This window comes from Lonchura striata, chromosome 3 (genome assembly GCF_046129695.1).
Source record: "Lonchura striata isolate bLonStr1 chromosome 3, bLonStr1.mat, whole genome shotgun sequence".
Classification (NCBI taxonomy): Eukaryota; Metazoa; Chordata; class Aves; order Passeriformes; family Estrildidae; genus Lonchura; species Lonchura striata.
The window spans coordinates 77,860,358-77,884,353 of record NC_134605.1 but is presented as its reverse complement, the minus strand read 5'-3'; the positions used below and the strand labels follow the sequence as shown (position 1 = coordinate 77,884,353).

Genomic DNA, 23,996 nt, shown 5'->3' with positions numbered 1-23,996 from the left:
GCCAAAGAGCAACACACCTTCCCTTATATCTAATGTTACACGATGTAAAGTCTAACTAATCTTTCAAATAAAATGTTAAATTCACATTTTAGTATTAAAAAACTTCTGCCTTAGTTGCCAGAGCATACATTTTTATGTTAGACAATGGGTAACTGTGAATTTGAGACCACAGTATCATCTCCTTTTTCCTACATTTATTAATATAAAGGAATAAAGGCATTTCTCAACATCAAATGCTAAGACTGAAGGCTTCTAAATAAGAGCTTGGAATTATTATTAAAACAACTTTCACTGCTACATAGAAAATTGAAATACAAAATGAAGGATGCAAACATAAACCACCTACAAATTAAAAAAGAAAAATCAAGAATAGCATGCTCATGAGCTCCTGTCCACTTAGGAAGGTTGCACAGTCTAAATAGAAAAAACATCCAAAGGGGTCAGTTTCTTTGATACATATATTTCCACATAAGTACAGTGGTAGATACAAAGGACAGAAACCAGTAAGGGTGTTTTTGCATTAAAGTTCCATTCCTAGGAGTGTTTTAACCTTCTCAGTGATTAAATTATCTGCTGAAATTACATGATCACAGGCATCCAAAATACATACCTTTGCACAAAATTCACATTTGGAATTCTATGCAGGAAGACTTTCTGGCAGACCTTTAGTAACTCAGAGCCAAAAGCACATTCCAGCAGTTTGTGGAGACCTATTGCTTCTACAGTTTGCTTGAATTATTCAAAAATGCAAACGTGGGAAACAAAGACTGGTTCAGAGAGCTTTTCATCCCATCTTCTTCATTAAGAGCTCAGAAGTTTGCTGTATCTTTGCACAGTTCACGGTATATAAAAATACTTTACAGAAAAGGCTCTAATTCTATTACATACCCAAGGACAGGGAACAAAACCTTCCATGACCACGTGAACTGTGCCATACTATGAACCTCAAAAGACTGCTCCTTACTTAGCACTTGTGGGCAAGTTTCATTCCTTTATGGAATACTGTTGAAGAAATAAGCTGCCAGGAAGACATAACAAAGCTGTACAGCAAAGAGAGCTCTACATTTCCAGAATGCATGCTTCATAGGTTATATACAAAGCAGGAAATCAGGTATGACGTTTAGAGATGGAGTTTGCTTACTGGCAAGACAAGCCTAAAATAATCCTAGAGCTGTAGCGTTCAAGACTGAAAAGAGCAAATTAGTTTTCAAAAGGATGTGCCATTGTTAAATAATGTGCTGTTCCAGGCTCCCTGTATACAATCACTCTTTAGGAATTTCCAGCTAGCAAGGCTTTTAAACCATATCTCCAGTCACCGAAAGGGAGAGGGCACAGCGTCTTTCCCAATCTCGCATCTCGGTGACTCACTTCTGGTCCGCTGCTCCATCTGTCTGCTATAATCCACATCGTCCCCCTTTCTATTTCTCAGCTGCTTCTCTCTCTTGGAAAGCAACTCTTTATCACTGCTTCCCACCAATTAACTTCCACTCAGGACTGTATATTCATGTCAATTTTACTTTGATCCTGTGATTTGCCACGACAGAAGAAAGAGCCATCTGTCTACCAACAAAGAACCTTGAGTATCAGTATGAAAGCCCAACCATGACTGAGACAGCAACTCGGGCTGAAAGCCAATATTCTGAAAAAAATACGATATTTCAGACTTTTCATCTTCAAACAACCGGGACATTTCCTAGACACTCAAAGAGAAATAGAGACTTTGAGCCCCAAAATGTATACACATCTGAGGGGCTTCAAAAGCTCTATCATGAAAAGTATTAATAAAACAATATCTGATGGGCTGATATCCTGTTACTACATGTCCTCAAGCATTTCAAAGAAAGGAGATAGATCTTAATTCTCCTAGAAAGCAGATGTGCTTCTCAGAGCTAAGGCAGCCTAAGCATGAAGGTGACTATAGGACCATGTTCTCAGCATCACTGCAACCTGGAGACTGTGATTTAAAAAAGCTTTAAAGCAAAGCCTAGAAAATCATGCCTTTTTTTATCCCACATGCTGTTTTCAGGTAATTAAAAAAGACATGCAAAGTCTCAGTGCTTGATAACAAAATACCACCTCTTGCTGCCGCGCTTCTGGAGTCACCTCAGGGGGCACGGAATGGATTGAAGATGTAACTGCGGGGCGAGGCGCAATAGGAAGGGTACCAGGATCCAGAAGAGGATCTTCTTCACGGGCTGCACCCGCGCACCCCGAAAGGGGCGAGCACGGCAAGAACCAGCGGCAGGGAGGGAGAGAGGGAGAGGGCGGGGATGCGCTCCCGCCGGCTGCCCGGGGGCGGCCGGGAGGGTCAGGCACACACAAAGCTGCCGGGAGGAGACGGCGGCACGGGAGAAGCGGCGGGCTGCGCTCCCTTCGCTCCACGGTGGCCCCTAGGAGACCCTGCCCGACTTGGGAGAACGGGGGCGCGGGGACTACCAGCGAGCGCCGCACCGCCCGCTCCTCACCTGCTTCGCCACGAATCTGCTCAGCTCCACGCCGCTCTTCTCGTTCCTGCGCGCCACCAGCTGCAGCGGCTCGGCCAGGCGGAGCCGCAGCTCGGCCGCCATGCCGCCGCCCGTCCCGCGCCGGGCTCAGCGCCGCCGGGAGCGCGCGGCACGTGCGGCGCGCGCCGGACGCAGCACCAGCAACTTCCGGCCCGCCGCCGTCACGGGAAGCGCGGCCGCCGCCCAGCCCCGCCCCCCGCGCGGCGCCCTCCCCTCCGCCGGACTACAGCTCCCGGCATGCACCGCGCCGCCCCCCCCTCCCGCTGCGGGCGCCGTCCGGGAGCGGAGCGAGGCTGTCCCGCTGGCTCGGAGCGCTGGAGCCCCGCGCGGGTGCGGCTGCGGGTGCCGCGCCCTTGGCCTCCCCTGCTCTCTGCTTCCCGGAGAGCCATCTACCGCTGCTGCCGCAGGACTGGCCTGCCCGCGAGCCCTTTAAATCTGGGCCAGGGAGGCGGCCGAGGGCGGGCGGTGACGGACGCGGCAGCGGGTGGCCCCGGCTCGGGCGGCTGGAGCGTTACGCCCCCGGCGGCAGCCGCTCGCGGAGGCCGAGCGCGGCTGTCGGGCGGTAACGATGTCCCCGCAGGGGTTTGGCAGAGGGATCGCCGACGGCAGCAGCCGCCGGGATTAAACCTTGGGCTTCTCGGGAGCACCGCAGCAGCAGTGCGGAACGACACCAGGTAAGCATGTATGTGTCGTGCGCCGCAGCCCCGGGCAGCCTCCAGCGGCCGCGGCACAGGCCGACGTGAGCGGTGACTGCGGTGAGCTCCGGACCGGGGCAGGCGGGAGGCGCCCGGCTCGTCCCGCCGGGAGCAGCGCCCGATTTCCCGCGCTCGGGGCCGGGCCGGGATGAGGCCGGCGGCCGGGAAGGAGCGAGGGGGCGGGGCCACGGCCGCGCCGCGCGCCTCACTTTGGCGCCAACTGCTCGGGGCTGGGGGCGGGGTTTGCTGACGTCACGGCGGCGGATGTGCCGAGCGGCTGCGGCCGTTGGCTGGCGCGGCGCTGGCCCCGCCCCCCGCGCCCGGCCTGCGGCACCGGCCCTGCGCGCGCCCCCGGGCACCGCCCGCGCCCCGGCGGGAGCCGTGCCGCGCTCGCTCCGGCCCCCGAGAGGTCCCGAGCGCTTCCGCCGTGGCGGGAACTGGGGCGGGCGGCGGGAGCCCCTTCCCGCGTGTGCAGGGAGGGGGCCGCCGCCTCTGAACGGGCTGGTGGCTGCGCAGCGCTGCCGAGTGCCTGTGCGTGCCTCCCTGCCAGCCCCCCAGCCCCGTACTGGTTTGACTGGTGGTATCAGACAACGGGAATTTGCTTCTAAATGGACAGTGAGGAAGAAATCAGAATTATCAGATCAGATTATTTTAACTAGGTAAACTGCACGGTTGGATAACCTTTTCATAGAATGTAATGCTGATTTTCATTTCAAAATTTCCTTGTAGGATCAATAAGTTGCACTTAAACATCTTCAGGATGCTTGCTCAAGTGACAGATAATTTCTTATGTTTCTTGAAAGCTCATTTGGTTACCTTGATCCAATGGTTCTCTTATTCTAAAGGTGGATTTTATTGAAGAACAAGGGCCACTGGTAGCTCTGGTGTAATTTATGCACTTCAATATGATGCTGCTCTATGTTGCCGTTCTGAAATTGCCAATTAATTGGTTCCCTTTGCTCTGACATTTTACTTGTAGATGGGGAAACCATAGGGAGTTTGTATCATGGCAGCAGATGAGGATGGACTGGGACTGTACGATATCCGCTACAGTGGTAAGAAGTGTTAGTTTTACTTTCTGGCTTGTGGGGAATTAATGAAAGCAGTCTTGCGCAAATAAATAGGTCCAGAAATAACTTGGAAAACAAATCTGAAGTTGTGACAAGTACTGATGACCTTCAAGTGTAATTAAATGGTTGTGGCACAATATCATGCAAGCCCTATCCCATTAGTGAGTTTGTATTTAAATCATACCTGAGTACTTTGGATTTCTGGAATGTTTTGAGGGGGCCTGGAACTGATCTCCTCCCTGTCTTTCACAGTGGATAATTTAACCTTCAACTGTATCTTAATGAAGCCTGCATTTGAACAGTTAGGGGCACTTTGTTTGCTGTTTGTAAGAGCCAATATGCTATCAACTACCACAGTTCCCATAATCAAGGTACTCTTTATTTCCAGCTCCACAGTTGGTTAATTTAACACATATTTAGGGGATTCCCAGCCTCAGAAGGACTGTGGGTATTGATGCTTTTTTTTTATAGAAATAGTATTTGGTGCAGAAATTGAGAGGTTTATAGAAGAGACAAGAACGGTAAGAGGCATTGCAAAAAGACATGAAGAGAGACTGAGGAGATTTAGGTTAAAGTACATTTACAGAACCAGGTAGTGTTGGGTAGTGTGTTAGTAGATGGCAGTATTAAAGCAAATTGTCGGTATTATCATAGAGACTGCTACAATACTTTCTCTTTAGCAAGAAATCTGTCTTTTAACAGTACTGGTTTTATCATACCAAATATTTTATTTTTGTTTTTTGAGTTGTATAATTTTTGTATTTGGTGTATTCTAGAAAGCAGTTTCAAACTTAGATCAAGTTTACTTATTTATCATTCTAAAATCTATTTACCACAGTTTGCTTTATGCACAGTTCTTGTAGTGTTTACAAGTCAATCTTACAAGACTGTCTTTTGCTCCCTGGTGACTGATCCTTTTTCCACAGTAGCAGTATTTTCCTGGATAAAATTCCCCTTTTACTGGTCTGTACTATTAATTCTACTATTCTCTGCTAGTATAGGATCACAGCTGCACTGGCTTTACAGGAAAGGTAGAGTTTGCAATTTACTAAATGATTACTTTGGTCTTTTTTTTCCCCATTGCTTTAGCTGAAGCTTCCCCCTTCAGGGAAGGAGATGAGAGCTCTGTGGATATTTATGATGGCTTGGACAGCAGTTTGTCAGTTTCTGGTAGGTTGTGTCTCACTGCTTGGCTTGGCACATTACAGAGTCTGCTTCTTAGGCTGATTTCAAGTAAAACAGTATTTAGTTTTTATTTTACATTTAGCTGGTGCAACCTACGCTTTAGCAAGCAGCTTGTTTAAATTCAAGACATATTAATAATGTATAAGACATATATTAATAAATATAGTTGCTGTATAAATGCAGCAGAGAATTCTTAAATCTGTTCGCTGAATGAATGAGTTTTCACTGATATTGGCTATTTGAAGATACTTGACCATGTAAAGGGGTGCAGAAAACTTTAGCTATTTTACCTGTGCCTTGATAGTAGGACATTTTACCCTAGAGAAAAACACCTTTAATGTGTGTTTTTGTAAGCTTTAAGATCAGATCCAACAATCACTGATCACTAAATCCCCAGTGAGAGATCCAAAACATACTTTTGATGTGATACAGTAAATTCAAGATATCCTTTAAAGCTTTTGTTACTTTCCAAATACTTTGACATGCTGTTGTAGCATATGCCACAGTACATGCTGAAGTCCAGACAGCCAGGATACACAAAGCATCACCATACAATTTCAGAAGGCTTTAAGCATTTTCCCATACAGAGTAACACCATACCTCACCAGAAGGCTTCAGGCATCTGCCCATAGAGAGTTCCTCAGCGCAACCTTTTATACCCCTAATTGTTCATACATTGCCCCTGAGTGCCCTCTGTTTCCTTTGGTGATGGTCAGTGCACCTGGGCACTCCAGGTCTGATTGCCTTCAATGCTGCTCACCTGCTTTTCACAGCTGTACCCACTGGGGATGAGGCTCAGCCACAGCCCCACTCCCCATTACCACAAACTGTGTACATACAACAAGCTAATGTAAATTAATTTCCTCTTTTAACTTCTTTGAATGTGAGAAATAAATGGATCCAGCACATGTTCATTTTTGTGAGCCTTAGAGTACCATTTAATGAAATGCTGTTTCTAGTATTTAAGCAATTATTTCTCTCCCATTATTACTGCTGTAGGACCATTGAATTTTTATGAAGAACTGTATCCTACAGACATAAAACATCTATATATCTTTTTCTCATTTTGCATTTTGTATTTCTTAAGTTCATATTTCTTATATGGAGATGTATTGCTTAGTAAACATTAAAAGACACAAGGAGGAATAGCAGTGCAGTGAAAACATTTTATGCAGTCCAGTTTTTAGTGACCTTGGTTTTTTAAATTTGAAGAGAGGGCTGGTGAGATCTTTGCTCTCTACAGAGAGCATCCTTTTGCATTATGTTAATAATACTTTTTGCATTATGGTATTGTCTACAGGATGGAAGCAGAGATTTCATAGCTGACTTCATTTATTTGCCTGCAAATGCATGTGTATTTCAGGGATGTCATAAGCCAGGTCCTGTCAGTTAATTGTATTTGATGAACAGGGCACCCAGTCTGATTTGAGGAAAAAGCACTGTCATTAATTAATTTGGGTGTTTGGGTGTTGGTTTGTCAGTTGGTTTTGGTTGTTTGGGTTTCTTTTCGTTTACTTTCACTTACAGATGGCTCTTTCAAGAAATCCCTGTGCCTTACTGCAACACGGCATGACATGAGCACGTAATAATTGCTTTGTGTGTTGTTACCTTGCAAGTACAAGATGTAAAACCAAAATGCACAGACAGTCTAGAACAGTGTACACAATGCAACATGGTTAGAAAAATACCTTTTTCCTCATGTAATTGCTTTTCTTTATATAGACAATTTTGCTCCAAATACTACACCATCTAGAAGTGGCTTAAATTTATTTGATGAGATATTAATTGAAGAAGGGACTGCAAAGAAAGCATCCTATGACGAGGTATGTATTAATTTGGAAAAAAAAAACACTTCTGGTGTTTTGGAGGGTTTGTTCCAAATTTCCTTGTGTAAAAAGTAAAGTACAGAAAATGTCAGCATGCTCACATTGTAGGAAAAATAGTCTCTTTTTAAATAAATAAAGACAAGAGTGTGCTAATAAACTCTTAAAACAACAAGTTCATCTGAAGAAGTGAAGCTGTCACTCTGTGACATGCTATGTTCCCATCTCTCATGCTTTGCATGCAGTTCATTTATCAGCTGTGTTGTGAGAAAATGTATTGTGGTTTCTCTGTAGTCAAGGATCTGGTCAGATATCTAATACAAAACTAGTCTTGACATTTCTCCCAACAAGTTTTACCAGAGTAAAGCAGATAAATCCATGACCTATCTTACATATTGTTAAATTCTGTCCTTGAGACTGAAAGTGGCCATGCAGTAGGTAACTGATTCTAGCAAATCAAAGCAACACTCACTTAAGTAGCATCACCAATCCTGTCCTTTAAGACACATTTAAATGGCATAAAAGGGGTGGCATTCACAGATGTTATAGAATAAGTAGGAGTGAACCTTACAGGACTCCACTTAGTGATGAAAATATCACTTTGCAAGTTGGAAAGTTGGAGTGGAAGTTGTCCATTCTCCTGTGAAAGCTTTGTTACTATCTACCTCTAAAGAAGAGCTCTTGCCAAATTTATTTTCCTTAACTTTGTGATCTCAGCAGGATTGTGTCCTTTGCAGTCTATTTTTACAGTCCAAGTTTGTTTGTAGTAACTTTTTGTTGTGTTTTCCCTTACCTGTTTTGTGTTACATGAGATCTGTCGAGAGTCTATTTGGCTCTCAGAACTCCTGCTCCTTAGTAGTTGTGTCTTTAATTTTGCAATAATATGATTTCCTGTTATTCTTAACCTATTACTGTGAGGCAAGCACACACAGATTTCCTCTGAGTATTTGTGTTGTTTTAGAGACCAGCATACCAATTGGAGCATATGGAAGCCTTTTGTTTTAATATGGCTTTCATGTGTTTCTTTGGGGGAAAAAGAGGGGGGTTTAATATACATTAGTGTGTTAACTAACTATAGATCTAGAGAAGTAACTCTTCTGTATAATTAAGTCCACTTCTGTGCTGTGAATTCTTCTCTCTTTGACAGTTGCAGGCAGAATATGGAAAATGTCAGCAGCAAATTAAAGAGTTGATGAAGAGATTTAAAGAAATACAGGCACAGGTATTGTAGTTCAAAGGGAAATATTGTCAAGATCATGCAAAGTAAATGGAATATTGCTTAGAGAAAGCAATTTCTTATGCTTTCCAGACTTGATCCATTGCATGGGTGGTTTGTAAAGCATCCCTGTAGATGTTAGGAGCTTGGTCTGCCTAGGATGGTTTGTGGGACTAGCCTGCTGACAAAATCTGTAGATAAATTAATGTTTCACAATGTTGAGTGCAGTAAGACTATTTAATTAAAAGCTATCTTCAGTCTTTCTGATTAGAAAGTAAGCGTGTCAAATGAATAGTTATCAGAAAGGTATCCAGTACTCTTGTTTTTTTAATGCACTAGGAACAGGGCTGTAAAGGTACCTGAGCTGTCATTAGAACTGGAAACAGATGTCTGTGTTGCTTTGAGCATAGTGCTATTCTGATAAGTCTGAAATGCTCTTCATCTTCAGCTGCTGTTCCCTTGCTGTGCCATTCTGTAGAGCTGGATTATTTGGGGCAATTCTGCAGTGTGCTCTGCTCTGCTGCATATTACACATGAATCCCAAAGGTTTTAAGGCTTGCAGTGGTAAGCAGCTGCTGCCCTGTGACACTTCTGTATTGTTTTCTGTAAAACTTCTCTGCCTTTCTGACCAGGCTTTGCTGAGGACAATTGCCAAGAGAAGGGACTGTTTCTAGGATTGACAGGGTTCTAGAATATCATACGTAGAAATGTTAAAATGATAAAACACCCAAAGTGGATTTCAATACCTTGAAAGAAATACAGTTTACCTCTTTCTCTGAAAGTGCTTGAGAGCTACATCTCTCATTTAGTGCAGTGACCAAGAAAGAAATGAGTAAAAGAATGAAGCAAAGAAGTGGATTATCATTTTTTAGCTCACTTGTTTTATGGCATATTTCAATTTTACTAAATTGTATGCTTGAAATGTTTGAAATAATAACCAGGACCACAAACAGAATCATAAATGTGAGTAATGTTAAAAAAAAAACAACCCACAAACTTTTTTGGATTTCAATAATTCTGATTTCTTTGAAAGGGTTTATGTATATTTTACTGTCACTTTGCCAATGATGGGACATTTTTCTAGTGGTTGTCTTGCAATGTTGTTCATTACATGATTGGATGTCCAAGCTAATTCTTGTTCTTTTCTCTCCCACTCTCTCTTACTGTCTGTTTTATATATTTTTAAAATAGAATATCATGCTACAGAATGAAAACCAGGCTCTCAAAAAGAATATTTCAGCCCTTATCAAAACAGCGAGAGTGGAAATTAACCGTAAGGATGAAGAAATCAGTCATCTGCATCAAAGGTACAAACAGACAGTAGAACTGAAAACATGCTTTTGGTCTGATCATGTTTATATACTTGTTTGAAATGTTTGTATGTATTTTAAAAAGAACAATGAAAAAATCATTACTTAGTAGATTATTGTATCGTTTAGAACCAGTACAGAGGAAATACAGGTCTCCTTTGCCTGATGAGGTCTTGGGATTCTACTTAAGAAACTAAGGAGTCCAAGTGGTGACCATTTACATGAATTTTTGTTTGTTTGTAACCCACTATTCCTTGTGGGTTATCTAACCCTCTTGCATGTTTAAAAGCATTATCTTACTAGTTTTGAAGCTGAATTGTGTCTGTTTTATGGCCTCACATATGAATTGCATGGAACTTCTCAGACAACAACTGAGAAGAAATAGATTATATAATGTTTTCCTGGCAAGATATGAAATCCCTGTCTCCAGTGGTGGGGGGTAACAACTAGAGAATTCTTGGTTATTTCTGTGTACCACTAATGTTAGTGGAACGAGTTGAAACAGTGAAGTATAGATGGGAGAGTAGCTGACAGTAAGGTTTCTGAGCCATGGAAAACCAGAGCAGGGGTTTGGGATTCAGGACACCGCCTTGTCAGAAGATTACCTCCTTGTCACTTGGGTCACACATCATTGGTTTGTTTGTATTTTGTTTTGACCATTTGATATTTTCCTGCACCAAGACGTTGTAAAGAAGGTTTCTTTGAGATTCCTGTGCTAAAGGCTAGATGCATATAAACTATGCTGGTTTCTTTGCTAAATACAGAGAATAACAAGGCACAATGTGATGGAGATCAAGAGGTTTCGACATGTGTAGTTCTTTCAGCTCATCAGCTTTCACACACAACTGCTGCTATTTTCACATCTTTGAGTGCAGTATTCTGAATTTTAAATGGAAGTCTTTGAAAAACACTTACTTGTTTTAAATATTTGACCACTTTATATACTTTACAAGTTCCATTGCAATATCATGTGATGGTGATGAAAGTTTGTGAACAAGGTATTTGATCTTGGTATTTTGGAGGCATCCATCATGGAAAATTGTGGGGAAATTGGCACCTTGAGATCTTAGAAACATGCCTTGTCTGCTGTATGGTTTATAGTAAATTAGCATTTCTTAAGCAATGCACCTGTGTGTAAAGATTATTTTAAAGTTAATATCTTCAAGGAATTGTTAGTGTTTGTCTCAAAAAAACACTGTCAACTATAAAACCACAAAACCAAACACAGTTTGGATACAATTACATTAATCATGCATGTATACCCTTTCTAATTTGATTTTTAAGTTATTTTTAATATGGTGACTTCTCAGCAGTAGCATGTAGCCCTGATGAGCCTTGGTTTATCATAATGTAGTACTTGTTTTCTGGAGCTTGCAACAACCCACAAATGTAGTTTTATTTGCTTATTGATGGTTTTTAAATTATTATTATTTAAATCACTAATGCTGTAAAGAAGAACTTTTTTTTTTTTTTTTTCTCCTGGGGGAGAGGTCTTTTTATTGCTGGACAATGAAATACTGATTTGAATTACTGAAATTGTTTACTAGGCTCAATACAGCACTTCCTTTCATAAATCTTGATTTTTCTTTCGATGAATTTCTTCTGGAAAATATGTATATAAATTACATTCTTTTGTTTTGTGCTGATAAAATTTTTTTTTTTTTTGTAGCACCCTTTTTTTCAGCTTGAAATTGAAAGTGCTAACAATTTTTATAGAAACGTGGTTTCATTGCAGTTCAGCTTTAGTTATGTTTAAATAAATTTAAAAGTAACATAACTTCTTTTGTTCTTATAAACAGGCTGTCGGAATTTCCCAACCATCGAAGTGTTTTCACCAGAACATACCTTCCAGGATCAACTAAAACAAAAGATTGCAAACTCAGACCTTCTGATTTTGGTGACAATATGAAGATAGAGCATAGAATGAAAAATGACTCTTCAAAAGATGCATACCACAGCTACTCATCTCATAACATGGACAGTGGGAAGTGTGGCTCTGAAAAAAGGAACACTCCACTCTTGCCGAGGTACCCTCCTGAAGAGCTCTGCAATGATGGTACTCACACATGTGCACTGAGCTATGACCATACCTCCAGCCATGCCAGCAAGGAAAACAGAAAGGAAAGAAAAGAAACTAAAAGTAATGAACAGCACAGCAGGGGAAATGTCAGCAAATACAAAAGAGAAGTACATCAGAGCACTGGAAATGATGGTGACAGTGAGGAGGGGAACTTGGATCCTCAACAGAAGCTGAAAACCCTCTCAGAGAAGGCTAGTAAAAATGAGTTGCAACAAAAAAGTCAGAGCACAAAACTCAAATCCAGTCCAAGTGTGGAAAGAAGAGTAGAAAGGGGTACTTCTTCCTGGGAGAAACAGACAGCTGGTAAAGACAGATTTCAAACAAGAAGTGAATTGTATGCTGATGAGAGATTACAAAATGTATTAAAAAAAGACATTAAAACACATGATAAAGGTGAAAAACACGCTGGCCAAAAAAATAAACTGAATGAGAAGCTGCAAGAACAACCAAGGAGGCCTAGTAGGGGAAGCAGTCCACACTCCAAGAATGAACATGTAAAGAGTCTTCATGAATCACATAAATGTCATGTGGAACAGTCTAGAAAAGTAAAACGCATTGACTGCAAGAGAGACTGGGGAACAGATGATAATACCTCTCGAGAAGAAAGGACTTCACCTTCTAATTCCAACAGCAGAGAGCATAAATATGCACGCTTGAAGGAAAGTAGTAGTAGACATGAATGGGAAACAGCACATTCCAAATCAGAAAGACACAGAACTGAAGAAAAAAGGAAAAGGGAAAGAGAGGAGCAGGATGAAAATAGACATTTTAGAAATGAAAAAAAACTTGCAAAGGAATTTTCTCACCAATCTGTAAAAGACTCCAAGAAAGGTACACATGTTACAAAAAGTGAGAGAAACAAATCATCTAAGCTGGAAGGAACATCCAGAGTAGCAGATAGTTTAAAAAATTATAAGATACCCAAAACTAAAGGTAATCGCACTGGGCCAAAAAGCAAAGACTTAAAACTTAGCTTTATGGAAAAGCTAAATTTAACTCTTTCTCCTAATAAGAAGCAATGTCTCTCTGCAATGGATGGACTTAAAACACCTTCCCAAAAGGCCACTGATGAGGGAAGTACTGAGCTCACACTGAAAGCAGAACTCTTAGATTCTGCCCACCCTCCAGACTGTGGTCCCACAGAGCACAGTCATTCACTACAAGTTCTGGATGCTGTAGCTCAGAGCAGCATGGAACCAGCACTGCCTGTTTCTGTCAGTTCTGAAAATGGAGCCTTGAAAGTAGCAGTAGCAGATCCAGCACAGTCTGAAGCGTTGCCAGCAGTCACAGCTGATGAACCAAGCTCAGAAGCCTTACCAGAAGAAGAAGGGGGTCAGGTACAGCCCCAAGCCTTGCCAGAAGCAGCAAAGGTGCTGGTTCCTGATGAGATGGAGGCTGAAATGCCTTCAGAAGCAGCAGAGGCTTGTGATCCAGTTGAATTGGATGCCTCAGTAAAAACAGCAGCAATGTCAGGTCTGAACCACCCTGAATGTTTGCCCCTGGAGGTGACAGGGAGTGTGGCAGTGTGTGAAGAGCTTCCTGTGACAGAGGGTGAGAGGCAGGATGATTATGTACCAGCAGCAGAAGTGGCACGACCTAAACCTGCAAGTGCAAGTGTGGGAGATCTCCTAGAGTCAGCAGCAGAGGAGAAAGAGGAAGATAAAATAGGGCTGGCTGCTAACATAGAAAGCTCTGCAGGTCAATGTGGCTCTCAAAATGTTGTCTTGGATGACTCAGAAGCCAGAAGTTCTGGTGACCTGCAGTCCTCTGATATTACAGATGATAGCAGTGAAACAAAACCAGACTCTTTAATGGAAGTAGTTAGGGATGATGATCACCTGGCTGCAGAAAATGTTGACTCTCCCATTGAGAAAAAGAGTATCTGTGAAGTTAATAAGAGTACATCTCATTCGCTGGACAGAACTATAAGTGATAAGGATGAGCCACTAGTTGACCAGAATACTTGTGATCTGGGGCCAGACCTTACTGATAACAGTACTGCAACAGCGTCTTCTCTCAGTGGCGAGATGTGTCCTGTAACTAAAGAGAGAGAAACTAACCCAGTTGCTGTTGATGATGACAGCTCAATACTGAGCATTGATCTCAATCACTTGAGGTATATTCCAAAGGCAATCAGCCCACTGAACAGTCCAGTGCGTCCCTTGGCTAAAGCACTGAAGATGGAAAGTCCCTGTAAAGGCCTTGTGAAGACTTACATCAAAGGTATTTGTATCTGTATATTCTGATTTATTTTCTACATAAAATTTAGAAGATCCACTCATAGAAAGCAGAAATTCTTTTGACTGCTTTCTGAAAAATACAAATTGTGTGTTCTTAAGTTGTGTGTGTCCAAGTGGCCTTTTTGTTAGTGGTGACAGCATTTAATGTTGCAGCCAGGATTCTAGCCATTTGCATATTAGTTCTCTAAAACTGGAGTTGGTCACTATTTACAGAAAACTGGTTGAAATAAGAGTTTTTTGTTAACTTCCTAAAAAAAATACATACACATTCCTTAATTGTGGCTAATTTTGCATAGATCTCTAGGTTTTCTTTGAAATTGTGGAAGTTATGTAGGATCATATACTTTCAAGTATTTGTGAATTTAAGTCTTCCTTCTAATATCCTACTGAAATTAAAGCAAAAAAAAATCTTGGAAATTTAGATTTTGTACTAGAAAAGTGGCATTGAAATCTGGTTTCTTATGTTTCAGAGTGTAACTCTGTACGGGATTATTAAAACATTGGGTCATTTGTTCTAAATTTGTTTTAATTTTGAAATTGTTAAAATAAAAGCCAATTATTGTATGTAAATGTTAGTTCATAATGATGTAAGACTTACAGTTTAGCTGGTAAAGTAATCAGAAAACTTGTTAAAGTAAATGGAAAGAAATTTGAAACTGAAAACTACTATATTTATGTCTTTCCAATTGATGTATTTGCGAGATAGTTCATATGTGTTTGGTGAAATGCTGAGGCCCCTTAAAGCTCAAAATAAAGCTTTATTTGCCCTTTAAAGCTCAAAAAAAATATATCAAACTAGCAGCTGCTAAAGCAAACCACCTAAACTCATTATAGCTCAGGCTTCCTGAGTTCAAACAGTTCTGAATAATCATTTTACAGAAGAGAATCTTGCACATTTGTCTGAAAATACCTGTTTAAAATTGCATTCTTTGTGGTGATTAGCAAACTGTTTTCTTTTTATAGATTTAATGCCTGAAAGTACTGTTGTTATCTGTCCCTCAAAGAACTTGTCAAAGGAAGTAAACAAAGAAAATCAAAAGCCAGTTAGCATGTCTGATGAACACTTAGAGATGGAGTCTCAGCTAAGTGTCTCTTCAGATGAATTAGAAGAAGGTGAAATCGTAAGTAGTGATGAAGATAAAGAAGGATCTAAACCAGAGAGAGGCTCTGAAAATAAAAAAAAGTCAAGACCAAAATCTTCTTCTGAGACACGAAATTTGACCAGCAGCCCACAGAATCAAAATAGCAAAACTGTGCACTGCAATGAAGATAATGGAAAATTTGTTTCTGTGCAAGTAAGCACACAAAAGAACAGAGACAGGCATAAAAATCAGACCTTCAGATCTTCAAAGAATATGAAGAAAAACAAAACTGTGAGCATTGCTTGTCTTGAAAAAATAGTTCATGTTATTGTTGAACCTTCAAATATACAAGAAATCATGCAGATGCTCAGAGCTATACGAAAACAGATGAGGAAAAGTTACATGAAATTCAAAGTACACTTTCCAGTTCAGCATTTTCACAGAATTATAGAATCTGGGATCATAAATTTTACAGCATTAATAAGATATTTGAATTTTTCCAAGATGTGTGCATTAGGTGATACATTAAAATTGAGTATTTGTGACATTATAGAGTCAAAACTTAAACAAGTTAAAAAGAATGCAATAGTGGACCGTCTTTTTGACCAGCAAGTATCAGATATGAAAAAACAGTTGTGGAAATTTGTAGATGAACAACTTGATTACTTATTTGAAAAGATAAGGAAAATTATAATAAAGCTGTGTGATGTGGAAAATGAGGGTGAAGAAGGGAAGTTTGAAAGAGCTGGAAAGCAAAACCACAAGATCAATCATAAAAATGATGTGGACAGATCTAGAAAAAAGTCCCTGAAAGAAGGTTCTCAAAAGCCTGAAGAATGTATTTCAAAACAAACTGTGGATTATGAGCAATCTAACTGTCACCATGAGAAAAATAAGACAGGTGCACCAAAAACTGCCTTTACAAAATGTCTTAATTCCATTGATAATACAAGAAATTCCCAAACAAAAGTTCACCTCTCTAAAGAGAATAATTTACAAAACACTCTTACTCCACTGAAGGGTGTTAAATATGAGAAGGAAGGACTCCAGCTGTCCAGAGATGCTAACAAGTCTGATCTTAGTTATGAGCTTCTCACAGAACAACAAGCATCCAGTCTTACATTTAATCTAGTAAGTGATGCTCAAATGGGTGAAATTTTCAAAAGCTTATTACAAGGTTCTGATCTCTTGGAAAAAAATGGTGGCAATATCAATAGAAACGATTGTGAATTCAGGACTCCAGAAAAACAGTTTTTAGACAGTCATAAATGCAGGGATAATACTCCTGAACTGGAGCAAGACATCACTCCAAAGGAGGCATCCATGGATTGTAAACTGGATGAGGATATAAGTTGGACTATTGTTTCACCTGTAAGAGCTCCCTCATTAGCATCTAGGCCTCAGATGCCTGTTGATCCAGATGTGCTGGATGAGAACTGTATGTTTGAAGTTTCCACAAACTCAGCTTCATGCAAAGAAGATGAATGCAATTTACAGAAGACTAAATCGTGTATTTCTTCTATCCTCCTTGAAGATTTGGCTGTTTCCTTAACAATTCCATCTCCTTTGAAATCAGATGCTCACCTCAGCTTCCTAAAACCAGAGAATAATTCTAGCTCAGCTCCAGAGGGTGTTGTTAGTGCACATTACAGTGAAGATGCACTTCTTGGAGAGGAGGATGCCACTGAACAAGACATTCATTTGGCTTTAGAATCTGATAACTCAAGCAGTAAATCAAGTTGTTCATCATCTTGGACAAGTCGGCCTGTTGCTCCCGGTTTTCAGTGTCGCCCCAGCCTGCCAATGCAAGCAGTGATCATGGAGAAATCCAATGATCATTTTATTGTAAAGATTCGGCGGACAGTGCCATCTGCCTCACCAGCATCTGATCAGATGCCAGTGAAGGAGGCACAGGCATGCTCAGCCAAGATTGGAAAAGGAGAAATGAGAACGGGAGGAAAAGAAAAGGACAGCCAGAGTGCCACCGTGAAAGAAACTGTCAAACCAGGTCTGGTTAAGACGGATCACTTGCCTAATCTCAGCACTGAACAAGAACAAAATCCTACCTTAGCTCAGCCTCTGAAGGAGTCACACAGTAGTACTGGAAAGGAAGAAACTACTGGCTTGCTTGTAACCTGTAGAAAATCTTCAGACAAAGAGAGACACAACACTGAAAGCCCAGAAAAAGGCTCTGAGCAGTCTGAGGCACAGAAGTTGCACGTATCTGAAAACATAAATGAAATGCATGTTAGATCTCAAGATTCTTTTCCTGCTGGATGCAGTATGAAGTCATGCATAACAGATGGTATTGTTAGTGAAACTTCATGTCATACAATGGAATCCAGAGCAGATAATGGGACTCGGGGAACTTCAACAGGAAACTCAGAAGTCAGTGATAAAAAGGAAGAACTGGAAGAGTGCTTTGATTCATCTGTAGACCTAACAGAAGAGCTTTCTAATGAGACTGTAGCAGGTGAATGTGATCTTGAAACAAAACCCAGTTCAAAGACTAGTGGAGGATGTCAGATAAGTATAGATGATAAAACTAATAAAAAGAGGAAAAAAGAGATTGTCAAAGAGAATTCCAATTCAAAAAGGCAACGAAAAGGAACTGAATCGGGTGAGGGCAGCGATGAAGGTAATGTCAGGTTTGAAGATAGAAATTCATCACTCAAGCAATGTTCCAGTAAGAAGAATGACCTGCAGCAGAATAAAGACTCTACTCCCATGGCTTCATCTCCATCATCACCTAGCCTCTATGCCAAAAACATCATTAAAAAGAAGGGAGAAGTAGTAGTTTCCTGGACAAGGTAATTTCTGATTTGATCCGCCTAATTACTTTAGGGTTTTTTAAAACCATGTGAAACACTGAAAAGAGGGAAGAAGAGGGTTTTTAGCTATTGACCAAAGTTATTCAGTAGTTCTACACCCTTGTCTAAAAAGGGGAATGGGAGCCTCCTTTTATCAATGTAGGATTGCTGAGGGAGATTGATGTCCATCACTTACCCACATCTCCCAAATCAGGAGACCTCTTGGCTGTTGTTTTCAAAGCTTATGTGCCAAGGTAACAAGACCTACTGTAATCTACTCTATGTTCTTATTATTTTCTCTACCTGGTTTATTTTTTCTATCATAAATTCCAGCCAGGCTTGGTAGGGGATGAAGATCCTTGGTATTCCTATGAGGCACTGGTGACTGAGGAAGAACAGCTAAAGATTTCTCCTTCTGAGGGAGGCATAAGAGTGAGCAGTTTGGGTCTGAGCTGTTCAATCTGTGGAAATGTACCAGTCAACCTTTCAACTCTCTATTCTGATTTGCAGGATGTGGGTGACAAATGATACGGCTGTCCATGTCAATAATACATGCAAAATTATTGTGGTGTATTCTTATTTTTAAGAAATTATAGTTGGCAGGTTTTGCTGTTCTTGCTGTAACTTGATACAATAAACACTTTATAAAGGGGCTTCTAAAAGTTTCAGGACAGACTTTTCTAAACTATAGTTCAGATATAGTAAGTTTCTAGGTATCATTTTATAAGAAAATCAGTTCCTTCACAGAAAAAAGACAGCAAAAGCTAATGTGATTTTTTAATGTGCAAATCAAAAGGTCGAAAGAGACTTACAGTTTTCTGTATGAATATGACCTGGTTTTCAGTTTTGCAGTTTTTGTTTATCTTTGAACTTTTGTTTATTTTTTTTAAATACATTTATTGAAGTAACTAGTCATTATATTTTTCTTCGAAATGGAAGAAAATAAGTATAATTTGTTGAAGTATGATAGGCTTCAGTCAAATAAAATTGCTCTCCATACACATTTTGCCTGAATTCATTGATGAGACAAACACGAAATTGGTGATGCACTTCAGAATAGACTCCTGGTTTTTTTATTCTCACGTGAGCAGTAGATGTTCTCTGAGTATGTTTGTTACATTAAGCCACTTAGAGAAGTCAAACGTCAGTGGGCCTTAAGTGAGAGCTGCTGTTCAGCCATGCAAACTGAGGCTGGAACTGCTAATCTCTGTTGAGTTTGAGTTCCTTTCAATTTAAGTTTAAATATCTGGTTTAGAACCTTAAAACTCTTTGGTTTGGGGCTGACTCTATTCTGACAATCCTGCTCTTCCTAGTAGGGGAACATAATCTCCACTACCACTGTCTCTGTTACTCTGTGCTGGTAGAAGAAAGGATCCTCCACAAATTTGTTGCTGCTTTTGAACTCACGTTCTGCAGTTTAGAAATACTCTGAATTTTATATATACCTGTATGTATTATTTTGCTTGTGTATGTACATAACTATATGTATTAATATTTTAAAAATGCATTTTTGCTGTAGAAATGATGACCGAGAAATTTTACTGGAATGTCAGAGAAAAGGACCATCAAGCAAAACCTTTGTTTCCTTGGCCACTAGGCTGAACAAAAGCCCAAGTCAGGTAGGTGATGATCATTTTTATATATACTACCATCAGTATTCTTATATTTACAATTACACTTGAACAAAAATCATTTGAGATCTCCTGCAAATCTGTAGTTTTCTTTTCCTGAAAAAAGAATCTAGATTCTGCTAGTTGTTACTTCTTAAAAATACATATAGGGGTATTATGGGGATTCCTCAGTACCTGTTTTGATTGGTACATTGGAACTGCTCCACTCATAATCAGGTACAACAGGATTGTTCTGTTATTGGATCAACACTTAAAGACAAATTTGAGAGGCCTGAAGCCTTTGGACACCTTTAATAAATTAGAAAAAGATTGAATTTAGAGCTGAGGAAAAGTATCATGATTGTGCAGAAAGGACATTTTAAATTAAGATGTTTCTATTTTTCCTTTCACCTTTTAATGTAAAAGTTTCAAAAGATGCAGGTACCAAATTAATGTAGAATGTTCCCAGAAGTTTGCATCTAACTTTATACTTGAGTTGAATTGTTCTCTTAATATGTATTCTGCAAATCTAGAAAGGGAGAAACATGTTTGACTCCATTAGGAAATCCTGCATGATTGGAATTTGGCTTTTAGGATATTGTATTTATAGTTGTAGAGTTTTTGTGGGCTTTAGAAGCAGCTGGGGTGACTGGTTAGATAAAACAATGTGCATTTATGCCTCTCTTCCAAGTTTGGTGGATCATGAATATGCTGTAGCAAGATGTATGCAGCAATAAAAAGTAGTAGTTTAGAGCTGAATGGCTGAATGAAGTTAATACTTCAGCTGTAGCTATGTTCAGCAAAAAGGCTTTTTATTCTGATCTACAGACCAGTTATGTAAAATTCCTGGCAGGCAGATTACTCCATGATGGGCAAGAAATACCTGAAGCAACAATTGTGCAAGAGAGTAGGAAATAACCTATAAACGGTGCTTTTGTGTAGTACAAAATAGGCTTTTGTCTCTACATTTGCCTCTTACTCATGGTTATGTGTGGTAAATTCAAGGCTAATTGGCTTTGAAGCCTTCATTTTTTCCTCCTTATAGGGAAATCTGTGTTAAACCTGTGTTGGCTCTAGCTGTCTTTGATTAACCTGGAAGCTATTTCAAATGTGAAAGGTATAGGAAGACTTCCTAGATCCAGTTAATTTGTTAATTGTGCTCCTAAAATTCTCCTACTAAAATTTCTTCAAAGCAAATAGTGGTGGTCTTGATATCAGATCAGTCTGTCTTGGTAGGTATGGAAGTTGGGGGCTTTAATGATATGTAATTTTTGTCCTCTCTTAGGTTTCAGAACGATTCAAGCAGTTAATGAAGCTGTTCAAGAAATCCAAGTGCAAGTAGACTCAAACCAAGTCGCTTCATGGTTACATGTCTTAGTTGTTACCTGCAGGGATGGACTGGAGCCACTGCATTCATACTGGTGGGATTACGGGGAGGTATCCAAGTCAGAATACCGAGTTTGGTAAATCCAGTGCACTGTTGGTATTTACTTGTCTGAGTTTCCTCTGAACTCCTTTGACAGAGTAATACAGAGGGAACTTCACAAACCAAGTGGCTAGGAAAGAAAGGGTTTGGACACTGCGGATGGGGCAGTGTCATTTCAAGGGGGTCATCTCCTGTTAGTTAAAGGTGTTCTGTGGGTGGAGACAGGGGCAGGAGTGGGAGTGGTGGCTCTTGCTTCACTTGTCAGAAGTTCTCCATGTGCTGATGTCGAACTGTGATCTTAAAAAGTGAGAGTGCTTTGGAATCCAGTTGGTTGATAATCCTGGAAAATGACAGGTAGGTCATCTTGGTGACTGTGGAACATATTTTAAGAAGTGAGGTCTTTTTCTTTTAAAATAAAGCAGGGCAGTGATAGCAATGATTCCAAAAGTTGCTTATCTGGTAATTGAATTCTGTTGCTCAGGAATAGGTGGATCTTGCAGCTTGTTCTAAACAAACATTTGTGACAATTGTTTACTTACAAGAGATGTAGCTCTAACAGAATCTGTTTCCAGAACAGTCAGAGTGCAGGGTGGCGTAAATGTTACTTTACATGAACGCTCCTCTGCAAAGGCCATTATGTTTTTCTGTTCCAAATTACTTCTGGAAAAGGTACTTCATTGACGCCTGCAACATATTAAACATTCTGTTTTGTTAAAAAAAATTAAATATTGAGAAGTGTTGTTTTTTTTTAATTAATTTAGAAACAAACCTTTACAGTTTCATAAAATGTGACTGTGTTTACTAAACAGAAGCAAAACTTTTCTATAAAAACAGGCAGTTTTCAAAAGCTTGTCAACTTGGCATGTTTTGACAGCAATTGCATCTATCTTTACAAATTGTTTAGTGCATTAGAAATTCATTATGTTCTATTTTAAAAATCTGTTATAACTGTTTCCAGTTTTACTAGAACATACCTTAAGTATGTGTGTGTGTGGATATATGTATTTACTCACACATCTCATACATAACTACTGTTTTATCCCAAATTTCTAAAAAGGTTTTGTTTTTTTCTTCTCTCTGAGAAACATCCCTTGAAGTTGAAAGGGGTTTTGTTTAATGAATTCATTCATTTTTGAGGTTTTATTTTCTATGGAGGATTGGAATTGCTGTAGTCTTTATTCAGTCAGAGCATCTGCTGAGTACGGTTATACTTCATTTAATAGCCCTCACCTAAGTGCATTGCCTTTCAACTTGGATTGAATTAGCTCTTTTTCAGAGTCCAGTGACCATTTCTTCAATGTCAGCATGTTTTTTGTTCTCTCTCCAACTAATGGGACAGACTTATCTTTCTAATAAACCATCAGATAATTTGTCAGTGATGTTGTCACTGACCCCTTTGGAGTATCCTACATGTGACCTACATGCTGCCAAACAGTGCATTGTCCTTGTTTTAGGCAGTGCTCTGGAAACTGTTGCAAGGAATGACTTGAGTGGGCAATTATGTCAGTTCTGGCAGTCTTCCATCTTTCGTGCTTGTTTCTGAAATGTTTGCTTTCAATGATCAGATCCCACCTTCCATGCTTTGCTGTCAGTGCCTGGTAATTTTGGTGGGAGATCAGTGCTACAACCCGTGCTTGTTCTTAAAAACGTTTGTTACAGTTGTTAATTTGTTGGAGATTTAAATCTAATTGAAACTGTTTTCAGAATAGTCAGTTTGCAGAGAAGTGTTCATGTGTGTGTAAAAATCAGACTCTCCTAAGAGTATTGTTTCAACCATATGCTTAGAGATCAACATGTGCACAGTACTGAAGGCACTGAGGGAAGTCACTTCACTTAAGTATTTCCTCTCTGCGTCAAAAAAAAAGGCAGGCAGTATTTTATTACAAAGTTGTATATTCCTTGTCTGTGTTTACTTACTTTCATATCTGTATAGGTGATGGGGGCAGGGTTTGACTGTTTTGACTCTGACTGGGACTCTTTTTTTTGTAAAGTGTGAAACTTGGTTAATGTTCTCTCTATTGTATCTATGTGTACAGGTTCCTATGTGGTCATGTAAAATATCTGATGTTTGTATATATATAAATATATGTATAAAAATAGAAAGAGCTTCATTTAGCCAAAGATGATTTTTTTAAGTATATAAAACTACAGGTTTATTTTGTATAAGCTGAATAGTTTGCTTACTGTAAGAGCAATACAAAAAATAAAACTCTTAAAACTCACACACATGTTCTTGTTGAACAAAGGTTGGCTTGGAGTGGTTTTGTACCATTGTTTGTAATTTATTTCTCCAACAAGAATTTTGATACTTATATGCCAAATGTACTGTATGTAATTTTACAGTCTACTTTGTGAAACCTCAGGTAAAGCAAAATATTTTCTAGAACTGTTGGTTAATGGCTTGACAGCTACACATGCTGTGAAGCAGCATTAAAATTTAATTCTCTTAGTTTAAGTGAGTAGCTATGTTGATGTTCTGACCAATAAACATTGAAGTTGTCGGCTGCTGCTCTGTTGTAATTACTGCTCTGAGTACAAACTGACTGGAAATTGGAGAGTTTCACAATCTACATAAAACCCTTAAGCCACTTATGAAACAGGACCTACAACTTCAGTCTTTTTTCTGGAAACATGGAGTTATTGTTGAGTGGAATATTACAAAGGAGAAAGATCATTTCATGTGCAAGACCTTTCACTGGAAGAGTGTAGCTGGTGGCCCTTTGAGAGTCTTACTCCAACTTGCTACTGAAGGATAAGGCTACTTCTATCCAACAGATATAAAAATAAACATATTTTTATAGGATTCTGTTTAATGGATGTGAGTATTCAAAAATTTTCCAACGTTTGAATTCAGGGAGTGGGGTTCATGGAGATGTGCAGGATAGTGAAATCATGGGGCATTGGGCATTGAATTTTGAGTGATTCTCTCTAAGGCAAAGTCTGTT

General features: G+C 39.9%; 2 protein-coding genes across 5 annotated transcripts in view; one reads left to right on the top strand and one right to left on the bottom strand.

Moving 5' to 3' along the window:
* Positions 1-2,599, bottom strand: part of MDN1 (midasin AAA ATPase 1) — a 92,602-nt gene extending 90,003 nt beyond the window's left edge. For both annotated transcript variants that reach the window (XM_021545486.3, XM_077782306.1), the window contains exon 1: positions 2,466-2,599. In XM_021545486.3, coding sequence (XP_021401161.1) covers positions 2,466-2,567 — 102 coding nt within the window. In that variant the 5' untranslated portion in view covers positions 2,568-2,599. The remainder of the gene's footprint in view (positions 1-2,465) is intronic.
* Positions 2,600-2,772: 173 nt separating this feature from the next.
* Positions 2,773-23,560, top strand: CASP8AP2 (caspase 8 associated protein 2). Of its 3 annotated transcripts, none has more exons than XM_021545469.3 (10): positions 2,773-3,178; positions 4,179-4,254; positions 5,359-5,439; positions 7,177-7,277; positions 8,425-8,499; positions 9,685-9,800; positions 11,603-14,106; positions 15,087-18,015; positions 19,535-19,634; positions 20,911-23,560. In XM_021545469.3, exons 2-10 carry the CDS (start codon positions 4,206-4,208, stop codon positions 20,965-20,967), a joined length of 6,012 nt encoding a protein of 2,003 aa, XP_021401144.1. In that variant the 5' UTR covers positions 2,773-3,178; positions 4,179-4,205; the 3' UTR covers positions 20,968-23,560. The 3 variants fall into 3 exon arrangements, with proteins under 3 accessions (XP_021401144.1, XP_077638431.1, XP_021401150.1); XM_077782305.1 differs by lacking the exon at positions 2,773-3,178 and adding an exon at positions 3,576-3,767; XM_021545475.3 differs by lacking the exon at positions 2,773-3,178 and adding an exon at positions 3,773-3,858.
* Positions 23,561-23,996: the final 436 nt, after the last annotated feature.

What these genes read in the sequence shown, in the direction of transcription:
- CASP8AP2 (XM_021545469.3), top strand. Translation starts at nt 4,206, where the DNA reads ATGGCAGCAGATGAGGATGGACTGGGACTGTACGATATCCGCTACAGT. An exon ending in TGTGAAGACTTACATCAAAG is followed by an intron (nt 14,107 to 15,086) that starts GTATTTGTATCT and finishes TTCTTTTTATAG; the next exon opens with ATTTAATGCCTGAAAGTACT. An exon ending in TGAACAAAAGCCCAAGTCAG is followed by an intron (nt 19,635 to 20,910) that starts GTAGGTGATGAT and finishes GTCCTCTCTTAG; the next exon opens with GTTTCAGAACGATTCAAGCA.